Source organism: Alligator sinensis, unplaced genomic scaffold (assembly GCF_000455745.1).
Source record: "Alligator sinensis unplaced genomic scaffold, ASM45574v1 scaffold61_1, whole genome shotgun sequence".
NCBI lineage: Eukaryota > Metazoa > Chordata > Crocodylia > Alligatoridae > Alligator > Alligator sinensis.
Window position 1 is genome coordinate 874,432 of NW_005841986.1, and position 13,395 is coordinate 887,826.

Sequence of the window (13,395 nt, forward strand, 5' to 3'; positions counted from 1 at the left end):
GCGCGCCGGGCATTAACCAGGGGGTTAATCTTTACTCGGAGGTCGGAGGCCCCGGGCTCGGACCCGCCCGTCCCAGGGTTCGCGGGGCTGACCGCGCCCCCAATTAGTAACCAGGCTTTGCAGGGGGCGCCTCTTGCCCCCGCGGGCACCGGGACAGGAGCGGGGTCAGGGGCCCTCGCGATGCCCGGCTCCTGGCGCAGCTGCCGTCGCTTCACCACCCCCGTGCCTGCGAGAGCAGGCCGGGGCCGCTTCCCAGCTCTGCTACTGCCCTCCTGGGTGTCCCGAGGCATGTCCCTTAATCTGCCTGTACCCCGGGCACGGAGCAGGACCCAGCTCCGGTTGGAAATCTGCCTCTTCTACGATTTCCCCCGTCTGAAACGGGCGCGCTGGTTGGCGCCTGGCGCAGGGCTGCACGTCCCCTCTTCCAAGTGCCTCGTGAGGATCCTCGGGGTCCTGTCAAGTGCCCCAGAGAATTGCGAAAGATGCAGCATTTCCCAGGCAGTGATGGCGCTTTATAAGTCACCTTTTTTTGCATTCATCCAGGGAATAATTAACTTTCTCTAAGACTCGGTGTGTGCGCAGCTGGCGAGCTCCAGCTAAGAGCCGGCAGCTGGGACCGCGCTCACGGTAAGTCAGCTTGAAACCTTCTCCTAGCCTGGGAGTTTTTGGCACGGTTGCTTTGCCGGCCCAGAACATGGCAGCGCGGGTGCCGCTTGCTCCTGGCGGCTGTTCCCAGTGCTCGGATCCCAGGATCTTCCCCCTGCTCCCAACCATTAGCCCTTGGCTGTTTCGTCCGGTGCCGCCACCTCCAGAGCGCTGCATGCAGCGGTTGGTGGTTGCAGCCAGCTCTGGGGAGGCAGGTGAGTCTCCTCGTTGCAAGGAGCCGTAGGGAAGTGGGGGTGTCCCAGGTCGCAGTGAAACCCCTCCCAGGCCCACGTTCTAGCCATTGCTGCCACACTAGACCACAAACACGATCCTACTTCGCGTTGACCCCGCGAGGATCGTGGAATCAGCAACGTGGCAGGTTCCCGCTGGAAATGTTCTGGCTCGTTGTGAAGTATGCGTGGCAGATGGAGCTTGTAACCTCTGCAGACCCAACAACGATATCCGGGACACTTACAGGAGTCCGTGGGACTGGAGGGCAGCTGCAGTGTCTGAAAGCCCTGCCTGGGACAGCGTCGCTGGCCTCAAAGGAAAGGATCGGAGGCCTCTCGAGCCTTGGCTGAAAGAGCTGCAGGGTCCCCAGCGAAGCACCCGCACCCGTGGGGGGGCTTTAGGATCGGGGGGCTGCGAAACATTAAACCGAGGCGGTGAAGCAGTCAGGCCAGGAGGTCCAAGGGAAGGTTTCTTTCTCGGGGTTGCAGAAGTGCCGGGTCTGGCTCCGTATTCAGTATTACCCCCCAGCCATGGCTTGGTTAGACCCGTGATTCCCACCCGGGTGCTGCAGCAGCTTGGGGGTCCCGTGAGATCCTTGTAAGGGTGGCGCGCAACATTGCAACTGCCTACGTGTGATTTACAAGCTCGGCCCAGATTTCAAATAAAAATCTGTAGTGCCAAAACCCTTTGGCAGTGGGAGGCTGTCTGAGCCGTTTCATAGTCGTGAGGGGCTGGAAGGGACCTTACGGGTCATCGGGTCCATGTGGGCAGGAAGAATGGCTCTAGGATTTTTCCACAGCCGAAAACCGAGTGAAAACTCGGAGCTGGCAGTTTCCTGGGAGACCAGGCTGAGAATCGCTTGCTTGGACCGGTGAGATGTGTAAGGCTGTGATGAGACGCAGAGGACAACTGCTTTACCAGGAGAGCACGTCGGGTGTGATGTGACCCACCTCTGCAGGCCCCCGCAGCAATGCAGCGAGCCAAACCCCCGTCGTTCTAACCCAGAATAACACCACGGCGGGGACAGCAGGTTTGCCCCTCTTGTATCACCATAAGAGCGCAGAGGCAGCAGTTTTTCAAGCAGCCAGTCCGTGTCATGGTGTGCCGTTCGATGCTGGTGTAATTATTACGTCTTATCTCTGCTTCTGCCAAACTTGCGGTCCCGAGCGCAGCATTGGCTCCGTCCGCAGCGGTTCTGGAGCGTGTCGAAGGCTGGTGAGGACAGAATCGGAGAAGCCGGGCTGGAGGGGACCTAAGGCAGGATCAGCCCTATCCAAACCATCCCATCCAGGTCCTGCTACTAAAGCTACACAATCAGCTCTCGCAGAGCCGCAAGGCAGAGCCCCCTGCCCTGCCCCCGGGAAAGCAGGGGGACAACGGCAGTCTGTGTCCTGGTGCTGCAGAGGTTGTTAATAGATGCTCGAGAGATCCCAGGCAGAAGCCATGCCCCATGCTATGGAGGATGACAGTCCCCTCCCAGTCCGTACCAGTTTGATCATGGGGGGGAAAATTCCTTCCTGACCCCAAATGGGATCAGTGTGAGTAGAGGGGCCTGCTGATGGGCTCAGAGGGCTGGTTTAAGGAGCAGGAGAGCAGCTCTGTGATATGTCCCTGCTTCAGCTCCGCTTAGCCAGCGAACACGGTGGTACATGGCCACCTCCGTGCCAGCAGCTCTTGGATCCCGGTGCCAGGCTGAAGATCTCGGTCCCTGTTTGTAGGGAGCAGCTCCCGAGTGGGATAAAAGCCACGGCCTGTGCTGGGCACAGAGTCGTAGTGAGGTCGGGCTGGCAGGGCCCTCTGGTTGCCACGTCTGGTCCAGCCCCATCTGAATCATCCCTGTCCACAAGGCACGATGGAAACCGGTGGGTTGTGGTGGTTTGTTAAGAGCTGGCTTGCAATCGCCCCCATCGCTGCACATCAGTCCCTATAATAAAGCTTAGGTGGCGATGCACCAGGGATGGTGCACAGGTGAAAGCTGCTGTGTCCCCCACCAGCTGCTTGGAGCTACTGGCACCCTTGACCTCCTTGGTCAACGGACTTGGCCATTTTGACCTTGACCTTGGACACGGGAGCTGGTGTCGTGCAGGAGCCTAGCGGAGATTGCTGCCTGCACAGAGGCCGAGCCCCGGGGGCTCTGACCCCCTGTGCTGTGCGCTGTGCAGATGTGTGACCGTGGGCCTGTCCATGTTACACTCGTGCCCAAAGGAGGATTTTGCCGATGGACCTACCTCGGCTTGGGTAGGGTGCAGTACTTTGTCATGGCCCTGAACAACAGGAGATGGCAAAGGTGGGGTTGGCTTGATGCCTTGTATGGTAGGGGCTGAAGTTCGGGGTCTGGGTCCCTCTTCGGTGGGTGAACACCAGCAAGCCCTACATCGCCATGCTGGGAGAGTCTCGCAGTGTGGACGAGCCCATGACACGGGCTTATTCGCTGCTTCTCTCTCTCCCTGGGCTTCTGCGGGGTGGCCTGGGACGGGGGGTGTTACCAGAGACTGGTTGGTTGCGGAGGCTGATCTCTGGGCAGTGTCGGGCATGGGAGAGCAGGGTCCGTTTACCAGTGCTCCCCTTCTCCAGCTCAGCCTTACAATGGCACCCGCTTCGGCCAGCTTCGACATCGATGCCCCGCGGTGGGACCAGACCACGTTCGTGGGGCGCCTCAAGCACTTCTTCAACATCACGGACCCGCGCACGGTGCTGGTGTCGGAGCAAGAGCTGGACAGGGCCAAGGCGCTCGTGCAAGGCTGCAGGTACACAGCTGGGCAGCCCAGGCGCCTGGAGGCCTTTCTCAGGGCTACACCATGAACCATTGAGGGGTTGGGATGGGGGCGACATGCAGCACGAGGCTCCTCACTGAGCCCTCCCGGTGTGGGTTCCCATCCAGCCCCCGCGGGTAGGAAAGAGGTGAGCAAAGCCTTGCACTCCTGCCGACTGGGGGAGTTTGAACCTAGGGCTCCGGGGTACTGTGAGATCTGGTGGAAGGAGTCGAGCAGCCTGGCTCCCGCGTACTGGAGCACATGTCATTTGGGTGTATAGCTCCCTGATGCCCCGTGGCGGGGGAAACCAGGCTCTGCCAGGGGAAAACCCTTTTCCCCCTGGCAGAGCCGTGCTCAGCAGAGCCCTGCCTCTAGGCACCTTGGCAGGACATCGTGGGTGGAGGATCATGACGGCAGGGCACAGCTGTGCCCAGGTGGGTGCCTCCCAGGTGCTGATGGCTCTCTGGTTGGCAGGGCAGGCGTCGTGCCGCCGGGGACCAGCCAGGAGCAGCTGCTGTATGCCAAGAAGCTCTACGACTCGGCCTTCCACCCTGACAGCGGGGAGAAGATGAACCTCATCGGGAGGATGTCGTTCCAGGTGCCCGGGGGCATGGCCATCACGGGTTTCATGCTCCAGTTCTACAGGTAACGCTCCCTGGACAGGTTGGGAGCCAGGGCGGACGGGGTGGACCAGTGCCCCTTGGTGGGAAAAGGCTGTTGGACAGGATCTCGCCCTCGCGGCGTGCTGCAACGTGATGAGCAGGTCTCGCTTGCAGCGGGCGTCTCCATGCCAGGGCGCCCTTCGAGGGGTTGCAGCCTCCTCCCTCTCCTCCCCGTCCTGGCCCAAGCTGTCGTCGCATCCTGCCCTCTCTTCCTCTGCCACATTTCAACATGCCAGCCTTTCTGGGAGTGATGCGGTGCGGGCAGAAATCCTGAATTCAAGGACAAAACGCATCCTGCCTGGGAGGCTGCAGGGAGCGGGCGGGCAGCCGAAACACCGGGAGGGCGGTTTCATTCCCTGCCAGCAGGCCTGCCAGAGCTGCAGTGGAAGGAGCTCAAGTGCCCTGGTTCCTAGCCCGGTGCCCTCTTCTCTAGGACACACTTCATTCAAGTGTGTCGCTCCCTGATGCCCCATGGCAGGGGATACCCAGGCCAGAGGAGCACCGGCCACTCTTTCTGGTGTTTCCCTGGTGGGGTCCAGTTGTGCTGGGGCTTTCCAAACTGTCTGGGAGGTTCCACGCTCCCTGAAACGTGGCAGTTTCTGCCTGTACGTCCTTCCCCACCCCCATCTCTAACACAGCCTAATAGCGGGCTCAAAACCAAGTCTGCAGTGCCTGATGGAAATGTCTCCCGGCCCCACCAACCCTCCCCATTCTCCCTTATCTTATTAACCAAGCTCCACTGCTGATTCAGGCTTTTTCTAATGATTAACCAAAGTCAGCCGCCTGCTTTTCTGCCTTTTTCTGTCCTTTGCATCCTCTGAGATGGGGGAGCTCCTGCCCCGGGGTGCTCCCACAGTCCCAGTACCGTGTTCCCCTTCTCCTGCTCTCTGCCCTGGGGTGTTTGGCAGTGTTATGGGGCCTGCCTGCTTTGCTTTCCCATCTCAGTGCAGCTCTCTGGTGCATTCAGGGACCCAGCTTGTGCTGGGCCCCATCGTTGGACCCAATGCTGGTTGCTTTCTTCTCCTCTGGGATGATCCTGAAGAGACCAGCTGGGGTGGGTGCATGGTGTCTTGTTCCTCCCGCACCCCGCTCTAGCACGTGTTTGCTCTCCCCTGCCCCGGCACACCCCAGATGCCCTGCTTCTTGGGGGGGCCAGGCCCCATGTGCAGCCTCCTGCACCCACTCTGAGCTCTGGCCTCCCTGCCTGGCAGGACGGTGCCCGCCGTGGTATTCTGGCAGTGGGTGAACCAGTCCTTCAACGCCTTGGTGAACTACACCAACCGGAACGCCGCCTGCCCCATCTCGCTCACGTGAGTGTTGCCCCGTCCCTGCCGTTGTGCTCCGGCTGGAGCTGTGCACCCTGACTCCAGACATGCCCAGAGGCCCCGTGCCCCTGGGTGTCTTGGGATAGTGTCCCCCCCGCCCCGTGGACGGGACGCACTGGGAGTTAGGAGCCTTTCTCTAATGTTTCTGCTGCCAGCCGAAACCTGGGACTTTTGGGAGACGTTCCCCGCTTGAGCTGCAGCTCGCCTTAGGTGCCTCCAGTCCTAGGTTGTGGCACCCAGACTCTTGAGCAGGGTTTGAGGGGTGGGGGAGGCCTGCAGGTATCTTCAGCAGGGCTGGGTGGTGGGAACACTGGTCTTCCAGGGCCACGGGCACTGCCAAGCCCTTCAGCCTACCCAGGCAGACTCGTGGAGCTGCATGTGGATCTCATAGCCGGGCTTTACCGGCCTAGCTGCTTCCTGAGATCCTCTCTGCTTTGCATGGACCTCTCAGGGCTCCCGGTCCTGGCATCCCTGTCCCAGGGGAGAGCCCTGGGCCTGGGGTGTCTGCGACCACGTCTCCACAGGGCCAGGCTCCTTCCCAGCCAGGAGCGGTGTAGCTACGTCTGCACCGTGGGTATGGCCAAATAACAGGGGTGTCCTGGGCTCCAAGGAGGACACCGGCGGCAACCCCAGTGACCCAGCCAGGGGCTCGGTGGCTGTGCTGGGGGACTGTTGAGTCACAGATGGGTTCCCCCTTCTCCAGGCAAATCGGAGTGGCTTATGTCACTGCCACCAGCACCGCCCTGGCAACTGCTGTGGGACTCAACCTCTACACTAAGGTACTGTGGGCAGTTCCAGGGAGCGGGTGGGATCAGGGGGCAGGCAGGGGACTTGCTTCTGGAGGCCACTGCTAGCCCCTGGCTGACCCCTCCAGCGGGGTCAAGGAGCCAGGTCTGGTGGTCTCAGGAGACTGGGTGCAAGGTGACAGCCTGGGGCTGTCCCTCTGCCCTGTCCCGGGGCCCTAACAGGGCTGCTCCCCTTCTCTGTCCATGCAACCTTGATGCCCCCCCGGTGCCCGGCGTCCAAGGGCCTTGTTCAGCTCGCTCTTCTTCCTCCTCAGAGAGCCCCACCCCTCGTGGCACGCTGGGTCCCCTTCGCCGCGGTCGCAGCCGCCAACTGTGTGAATATCCCCATGATGAGGCAACAGTAAGTCAGTCCTACCCAATGCTCTGGCCTGTGGGAGTGTGACTGGGGGGTAGATCTGGAACCAAGCACAGAGGAGGCAGGGGCAAGGAGAGCTCAACCTGGGCAGCCAGGACTCCTGGGTTCCTGATTAGAGTCGATGATCTCTTGAGGTCCCTTCCAGCCTCACTTCTCTGTGATTGAAGTTAGTGCCAACTTAAAGTTGTTACTGGATGGTTTTCAAACCCACTCATCCGGTTGTTAGATAATGGCTCCATGGGGCAGAGAAAAAGTGTTGGTCCATTGGCTCGTTATAGAATCATAGACAATTCAGGTGGGAAGGGAGCTCAGGGGGTCACATCACGTTCATCCCCCTGCTCAAAGCAGGACCAGCCCCAGCTACATCATCCCAGCCAAGGCTTTGTCTCGTCAGGTCTTCAAAACCTCCCAGGATAGAGATCCCACCACCTCTCTGGGTACTCTGTTCCGGTGCTTTACTACCCTCCTAGTGAGAGTTTTTCCTAATATCCAACCTCAACTTCCCTTGCTGCAGCCTGAGCCCATTGCTCCTTGTTCTGTCATCTGCCCCCACTGAGGACAGTCCAGCTCCATCCTCTTTGCAGCCCCCCTGCAGGGAGGTGAAGGCTGCTATTCAATCGCCCCTTCATCTTCTCTTCTCCAGACTCGATCAGCCCAGTTCCCTCAGCCTCTCCTCACCAGTCCTGTCCCCCAGCCCACAACCATTTTCGTTGCCCTCCACTGGACTCTCTCCAACGTGTCCACATCCTTTCTGTAGCGCGGGGCCCACAGCTGGACACAGGACTCCAGATGTGGCCTCCCCAGTGCTGAATAGAGGGGAAGGATCACTGTCCTCGATCTGCTGGCACCGCTCCTACCCATGCAGCCCAGGATGCCGGTCACCTTCTTGGCACCAAGGGCATGCTTGGCTCACTGTTACGGTGAGATCATCCATGATGAAAGCACATGGGTGCTTCCTCTGCCTCTGGGTGCTATTGGGAACAGGATGGAAGACTGGATGGACTCCTGGAGTGATACCAGATCAGAGCTGATCACGAAGGCTTGTGTCTGGCTCCCCTCCCTGTAGCTGCCAGTTTGGAGGAAAGTGAAAAATCCCCATGACGTGGCCTAAGAAGAGGAGCCAACGGTTCCATCCTCAGTGGCCACAGAGCTTGACGTCTGGTTGTCTTCACATTGGCATATGTACTGGCATTGTGCAAGGCAACTTGCATCATCCGCGAGGGCTCCCGATGTAGGTTACTGAGCCAGCCGTTGGCAATTCTCTGTTCAGAGCCTTTGCTCGGTGCTCCAGGACCTGTTCTGGACTTCGTTACCATGCCAGGCCATTGTGACTGACCTGAGGATACGTGCGTGTGCTTGTGCATGCAGGTGTGCCCATGGTGCGTCTCTGGCCCACACAGGGGCTCAGCACCTGCTGTTATTGCAAGCCTTGGCGTTTTCCTGCAGCTCTCGCAGTAGAGGCCTATGTTTGCCTGCGCATGGAGCAGGATTCTAGTTTTGGCTCTGCCAGGCCTGGGTGTGTTTGTGTGTGCGTGCGCGCGTGCATCTATGTGGCTGACCTTGCAATTGCCCACTTTCTGCAGCGGGTGGATTCAGTATTATGGGGACAGTTGTAGGGCAGATAACACCGAGCTGTGGGTACTTCAATGTTTGGCACACAGCAATTTTCCTTGTGCCAGGAGGTGCCTGGTGATGAGCCCTGTAGAAACAAGGCCTGGGCAGAGCAGCTACAAAGCCCTTTGCTCAGGTTTTCCAACACTTTCAAAGTCAGGAGGCGGTGACCCAGACCCCCTGCCCAGTTCTCCCCATACAGATTAGCCAAGGGCAGGGCTGGGGAGCAGCACAACCCATCTGTAATGGGCCCAGATGTTGCACCAAGACGGGGCGGGTGAGCGCTGTTCCAGCAGTGCCCCGGAGATGGCAGCATTGCTTCAGCTAGTTTAAGTTTGCCCGGCAGCTGGGTCTGTACCCTGGATCTACACCCTGAAGCGGGCAGACCCTGGCCTGGGGATGCTGGAGCCGGTTTAAATCCCCAGCCAAGATTTAGAAAGCTGAATCACCAGTTGCCTCCTAAGGGACTGGCCTGCTTGCTGTGGGAGGTGACTAGTGCAGCCTCCAAGCCGTGGGCACAGCGTCTTCCCAGGGATTGCAGGCAAGGGAGCAAGACCGGATTGGGAAGAGCCGGCTCCTTTGGGTTAGGGCGGGAGGATCTGTTGTTATGGCAGCTCCCCTGTCTCAGCCAGGCCCTGCATGGGGCTGGGCAGCACCAGGCCTCCCTGCCTGTGTCCCTTCCAGCCTAGAGAGCCTTAGCACAGCGCTGTGCATGGGACAGGAGTGCGTTACCTTGGGCATCGCATCCTAAAAGGGGGTCAAGGCCCAGAGCCAGGCCTGCTGAGCAAGCATAGGGGCCTTGCTGTCTCTGGAGAGTATGGGGAATCAACCCAGTTAAAAGCTAGGCTGCACCCCCCTGGGCAGTGGGCCCAGCTCCCCTATGACTGCACCTCCTTGGTGCTACTCGGGCCTCGTTCCCTACTCACGATGCACTGGGATGAGTGGCTAAGCCTAGGAGATGGGCTCGCGTCAATGGGGGGCAGGGGCTGTTCTGGGTGACAGGAGGAGGTGTCATTGGGCTCGCGGGTGCAGCTGCCAGGGGGCTGGTTGCAGCCTGTGCCTCGGCCCCGAGCACCCACAGCCGCCTGCCTGCTGCCTCTAGGGAGCTCATCAACGGGATCGCCGTGACGGACGAGAACAACAACGAGCTGGGCCTCTCCAGGGTGAGTCTGGGCTCTCCAGGGCGGGTGGGCTGGTGCCGACATCCATGCCGAGGCCTCTCCCAGGCTCGCGCTTCCCCGGAAGCGGTCGCAGGGCCAGGGCCAGGAGAGGCATCTGCAGAGCTGCTGGACATCCGCTAGCCCCTTTGGTCCTCAGCATGCCGCGGTGACCCCCAAGGACATGGCTGGAGGACATAACCGGGCCGCTCGGACGATGCCACAGTCCTCATAGACATGCTGGGGGCCGACCCAGCTGGTGAGCCCTTGGCACTGCCCGTGCCTGTTCTTGCTTTCAGAGAGCCGCTGCCAAGGGGATTACACAGGTGGTGATCTCCAGGATTGCCATGGCCGCGCCTGGCATGAGTAAGTGCCTGCAGAGAGAGAGGGGCAGGGATCCTGCAGCGGCTGGTTGGGTTGCGGGGGGGATGGGATGGCTGCACCCCTGTGGGGTGCTGGTCCCCTTCGGACACCGTGGGCGGGAGAGAAGCCATGCTATGGCTCGGCGTGCACGAGGGTAGCAGACGAGGCCCTGCCCCACACAGACGGTGTGCTCGACTGGCACTGGGGGCGGAGGAGGATGGCCTTCAGAGCTCCCATTTTAGGTGAATCTTGCCATGTTGGGACCAGTTGCCTCTTTGAGGGCCCTCTGGGAAGTGCTGCGCTGGAATTGGGCTGGAGGTTGCTGAGGACTTTGGCTCCTCTCTCTCTCTCTCTCCTTTTTTTGCTAGTTATTCTCCCGATTATCATGGAGCAGCTGGAGAAGTTTCCCTTTATGAAGGTGAGGCCTGAGCCGTCCTCTGTTCTGCCCCAGCTCCGCCTTCCTGGTGGTCAGGCATCTCCGTGGCCCTGCCGACCCCTTCCTGTCACCCGTGCTCTCCCTGAGACCAGCTCCACAGACATTGGCTTCCTTCCCTTGTGCCATCTTTAGTTCCCGGCTCCCCTCGCTGGCCTGGGGAGCGACAGAGGCCCGGCACTGGGTGTTGAACGGGGGCGCACAACCCTTTGCAAAGGGCCAGTCCACAGGTCTGATCCCAGAGTCGCAGCAGTTGATGCTGCCGGTGCTTCCTCACTACCAAATTTCCAGACCCATCCAGCCCGCAGGCCATAGCCTGAGCACCAGTGGTGTAGAAGACCTTCAGCGATGCTCAGAAATGCATGCACATCTAACACGCAGGAAAAAGGAGTTGCTGTACTAGACCTGGCCACAAATTTAGCTCCCTTCTCCATGAGCAGGCGTTGCGGTAGCCGGGGCTTGGGATTTCAGGAGCTCACTCCTCTCCTCTCATCCCTTTGCAGAGGATCCGGGTCCTCCACGCACCTTTGCAAGTGATGCTGGTCGGGGGCTTGTAAGTACCTCGCAGCTGAGCCCGTGGCTGTTCTCCAGATCCCAGGGATGCTGTCTCCGTCAGCTTGTAGAGCCCGGTACCCAGCACTTGTGAGCGTGCCCAGCTCTGGTGGGACCCCGCAGAGCACTCGGCGCTGCTGTGACCGGGCACGGCCTGGTGCAGTGAGAGCAGTGTGCCCTGAGGGGCGGCCATCCTCTGCTTTGGCTGTGGGCACTGAAGAGCCTAAGGGCCTCTTGTGCTGTCCCCCCCCAGAACCGTGGCCTCTGAGTCTCCCAAGCCTTTGTGAGTTCAAGGCTCCCTCCTGGATGGGACAGGAGCCTTACGCCCCTTGTGGGGGCTGAGATGCCGAAGGCCAGATGCTGAGAAGGGCTTAGGTGGCATATGAGTCCCTAGGTCCCCTGGATCCATTGCCAATCCTGCCTACTCCTGTAGGCACCCAGAGGATGCAGACGCTGGGGGGTCCCTCAGTCCCATTGCCTCTGTTGGGCCTGGGAGAGGGTGATTCCCAGGCCTGTAGAGGCCAGGCTGTTGCTTGAGGAGCAGGTGTTGGTTGTCTCCGGTAACGTGGTTGCCTGTCTCCCCACAGCCTCCTGTTCATGGTGCCGGCGGCCTGCGCGCTGTTCCCGCAAAGATGGTACGAGCCCGGCGGTCTCTCCCCGTCTCCCTTAGGGCTGCAGTCCCCCTCTCACCATGCCATGTGCCAAGGGGATGTTTGGCTTGTCCTTCCCCCCGCGGCTCTGGGGCAGAGCTCCTCTGTCCAAACGATTCAGCCTCCCCCACCCAGGGGCAGCGTGACCTCCCTGCACCAGGAGCGGCTCCTTGGCCCCATCGTGGTGGTGGCGGCTGCACTTCTCCCATGGCAGCTGCCCAGAAAAAGGCTGGAGACTAGCACCCTCCAGCCAGGTTGTGTCCGACTAGCACAGGCTCTCACCCTCTCTCCTCTCCCTGCAGCTGCATGGCGCTGTCCAGCCTGGAGCCGGAGCTCCGCGCCCACATCGTGGCCACGCACGGAGACAAAGTGCCTTACGTCTACTTCAACAAGGGGCTGTGAATGGGGCCTGGAGCCCTCCAGATCCCTGCACCCTCCAGTCGGGGCCAGTCCCACCTGGTCCCCGTCCACCACCGCCACCCCTGCTCCCAAAGGAGAGGACCTGAAGCGACTCCTGGCTGCTCTCTGGTTGGATTCTGGGTCTCATTTCCCCCCCGGAGGGAATTCCCTCTGGCTGGGCCCACGTGTGAGCTTGGCTGAGGTGCCGTCTGCTGCCCTAGCGAGCAGAGGGTGCCTGTCCGGCCCGGCTGCCACGTGGCACCATAGGTCCATCAGCCACGAGCCTGGAGAAGCCTCTCCGGTCCCCTGACCTTTCTGAGCAGGCGGCCTGGCGTGTGGGAGGCTTGAGGCCTGGCTCCGATGCTGCTGGGGTCCCAGCTGCTCAGCCTCCCCCATGCCTTTCTCCAGGACTGTGCCTCCTTCCCCAATTTAAACAGCTCCCTGCCCCTGCTGAGCAGGGCCTGGTGGGAGTGCACACATGGTGCTACCCCTCTTTTTTCCCAGGGGAGGCTGGTCTCAGCCAAACCTGTTGCGGGTCAAACCCATCACACCCCAGGACCTTCCACTGCAGCCGGAGCCGCGAGCCCTTCTGCTCTCAGACTGGGCAGCTTCGTTTCAAACCTTCACCTTTGCCCCCTCCGGCCTTACGTAGGCATCCTCCTCCTCTCCCTGTGTAACGAGTAACCAAATGTCTTAAATGAACAAGGATCTCTGCCGTGGCCTTGGGCTGAATTGACTGAGTCAGATTTTCAGTCCCCGAGCTGTGTGGCAGACAGACCACAAAACCACCCGTCTGCTCCTGCGTCCTCAGCTCAGCTTAGACGTGGGTTGCAACGAAGCCTGGAAATGCCTTATTTTTTTTAAGATGCTTTTTATCCACCGAGCCTTCACCTGCAAATGGAAGCACGCACAATTGCCACGGTTGCTATAGGTCCTACCCAGAGACCCTCTGATATGCCTCTGCTGTGGCATTCAGCGTGCGAGCTGCTGTCTGAGCCACGCTGGCATCGACGGTGCAGGGGTCCGGCTGGGACCCGCATTGGTTTCAGCCTGTTGTAAGACGAGGGAGCAAAAAATCATGAATCCTAAAACTAAAGGGTAAGGAAATGGGACATGTTGAGGTGCCAGATAAGAGGAGGAAGAAATAAACGTCCAAGGAGTTTTTAAAACCACTGCTGATGCTGCCACTGTCTTTTGTCACCAGGCAAGGGGTATCTCCAGTGATCCCACCAGTGACCTCCATCTGTGGCCACTCCAGGTGGAGGAAATGGGCAAAGTAGTGGTAGGTCGTGTACGTAATTCAGGAAGAAGAAACCAGGAGCTGGAGGAAGGAGGAGGGGTGGCTGAGCTGAGACAGGGATTGGGACCTGGACCCTGGCTACAAGGATTTAACCAGCTGCCCCTGGTCAGATCAACGTGGACTGTGGGGGTTTTGCCCTCCTTTGCAGCGGGG

The 13,395-nt window shown here is 60.2% G+C and overlaps 1 protein-coding gene across 11 annotated transcripts in view; it reads left to right on the forward strand.

Annotated features, from left to right (window-relative positions):
* The window catches only part of SFXN2 (sideroflexin 2), a 13,558-nt gene extending 427 nt beyond the window's left edge, over positions 1–13,131 (forward strand). Inside the window, exons 2-13 of one of the 11 annotated variants that reach the window (XM_025201196.1) lie at positions 544–627; positions 3,456–3,623; positions 4,109–4,274; positions 5,503–5,601; positions 6,320–6,395; positions 6,677–6,762; positions 9,491–9,551; positions 9,845–9,911; positions 10,277–10,326; positions 10,845–10,894; positions 11,481–11,528; positions 11,846–13,129. In XM_025201196.1, the coding sequence (XP_025056981.1) occupies positions 3,494–3,623; positions 4,109–4,274; positions 5,503–5,601; positions 6,320–6,395; positions 6,677–6,762; positions 9,491–9,551; positions 9,845–9,911; positions 10,277–10,326; positions 10,845–10,894; positions 11,481–11,528; positions 11,846–11,945 (933 nt within the window). In that variant the 5' untranslated portion in view covers positions 544–627; positions 3,456–3,493 and the 3' untranslated portion in view covers positions 11,946–13,129. Of the gene's footprint in view, positions 1–543; positions 628–654; positions 861–1,955; positions 2,092–3,450; positions 3,624–4,103; positions 4,275–5,502; positions 5,602–6,319; positions 6,396–6,676; positions 6,763–9,490; positions 9,552–9,844; positions 9,912–10,276; positions 10,327–10,844; positions 10,895–11,480; positions 11,529–11,845 lie in introns of those variants that run through there. The other 10 variants (XM_025201193.1, XM_006021281.3, XM_006021280.2 and 7 more) reach the window with 10 other exon arrangements.
* Positions 13,132–13,395: the final 264 nt, after the last annotated feature.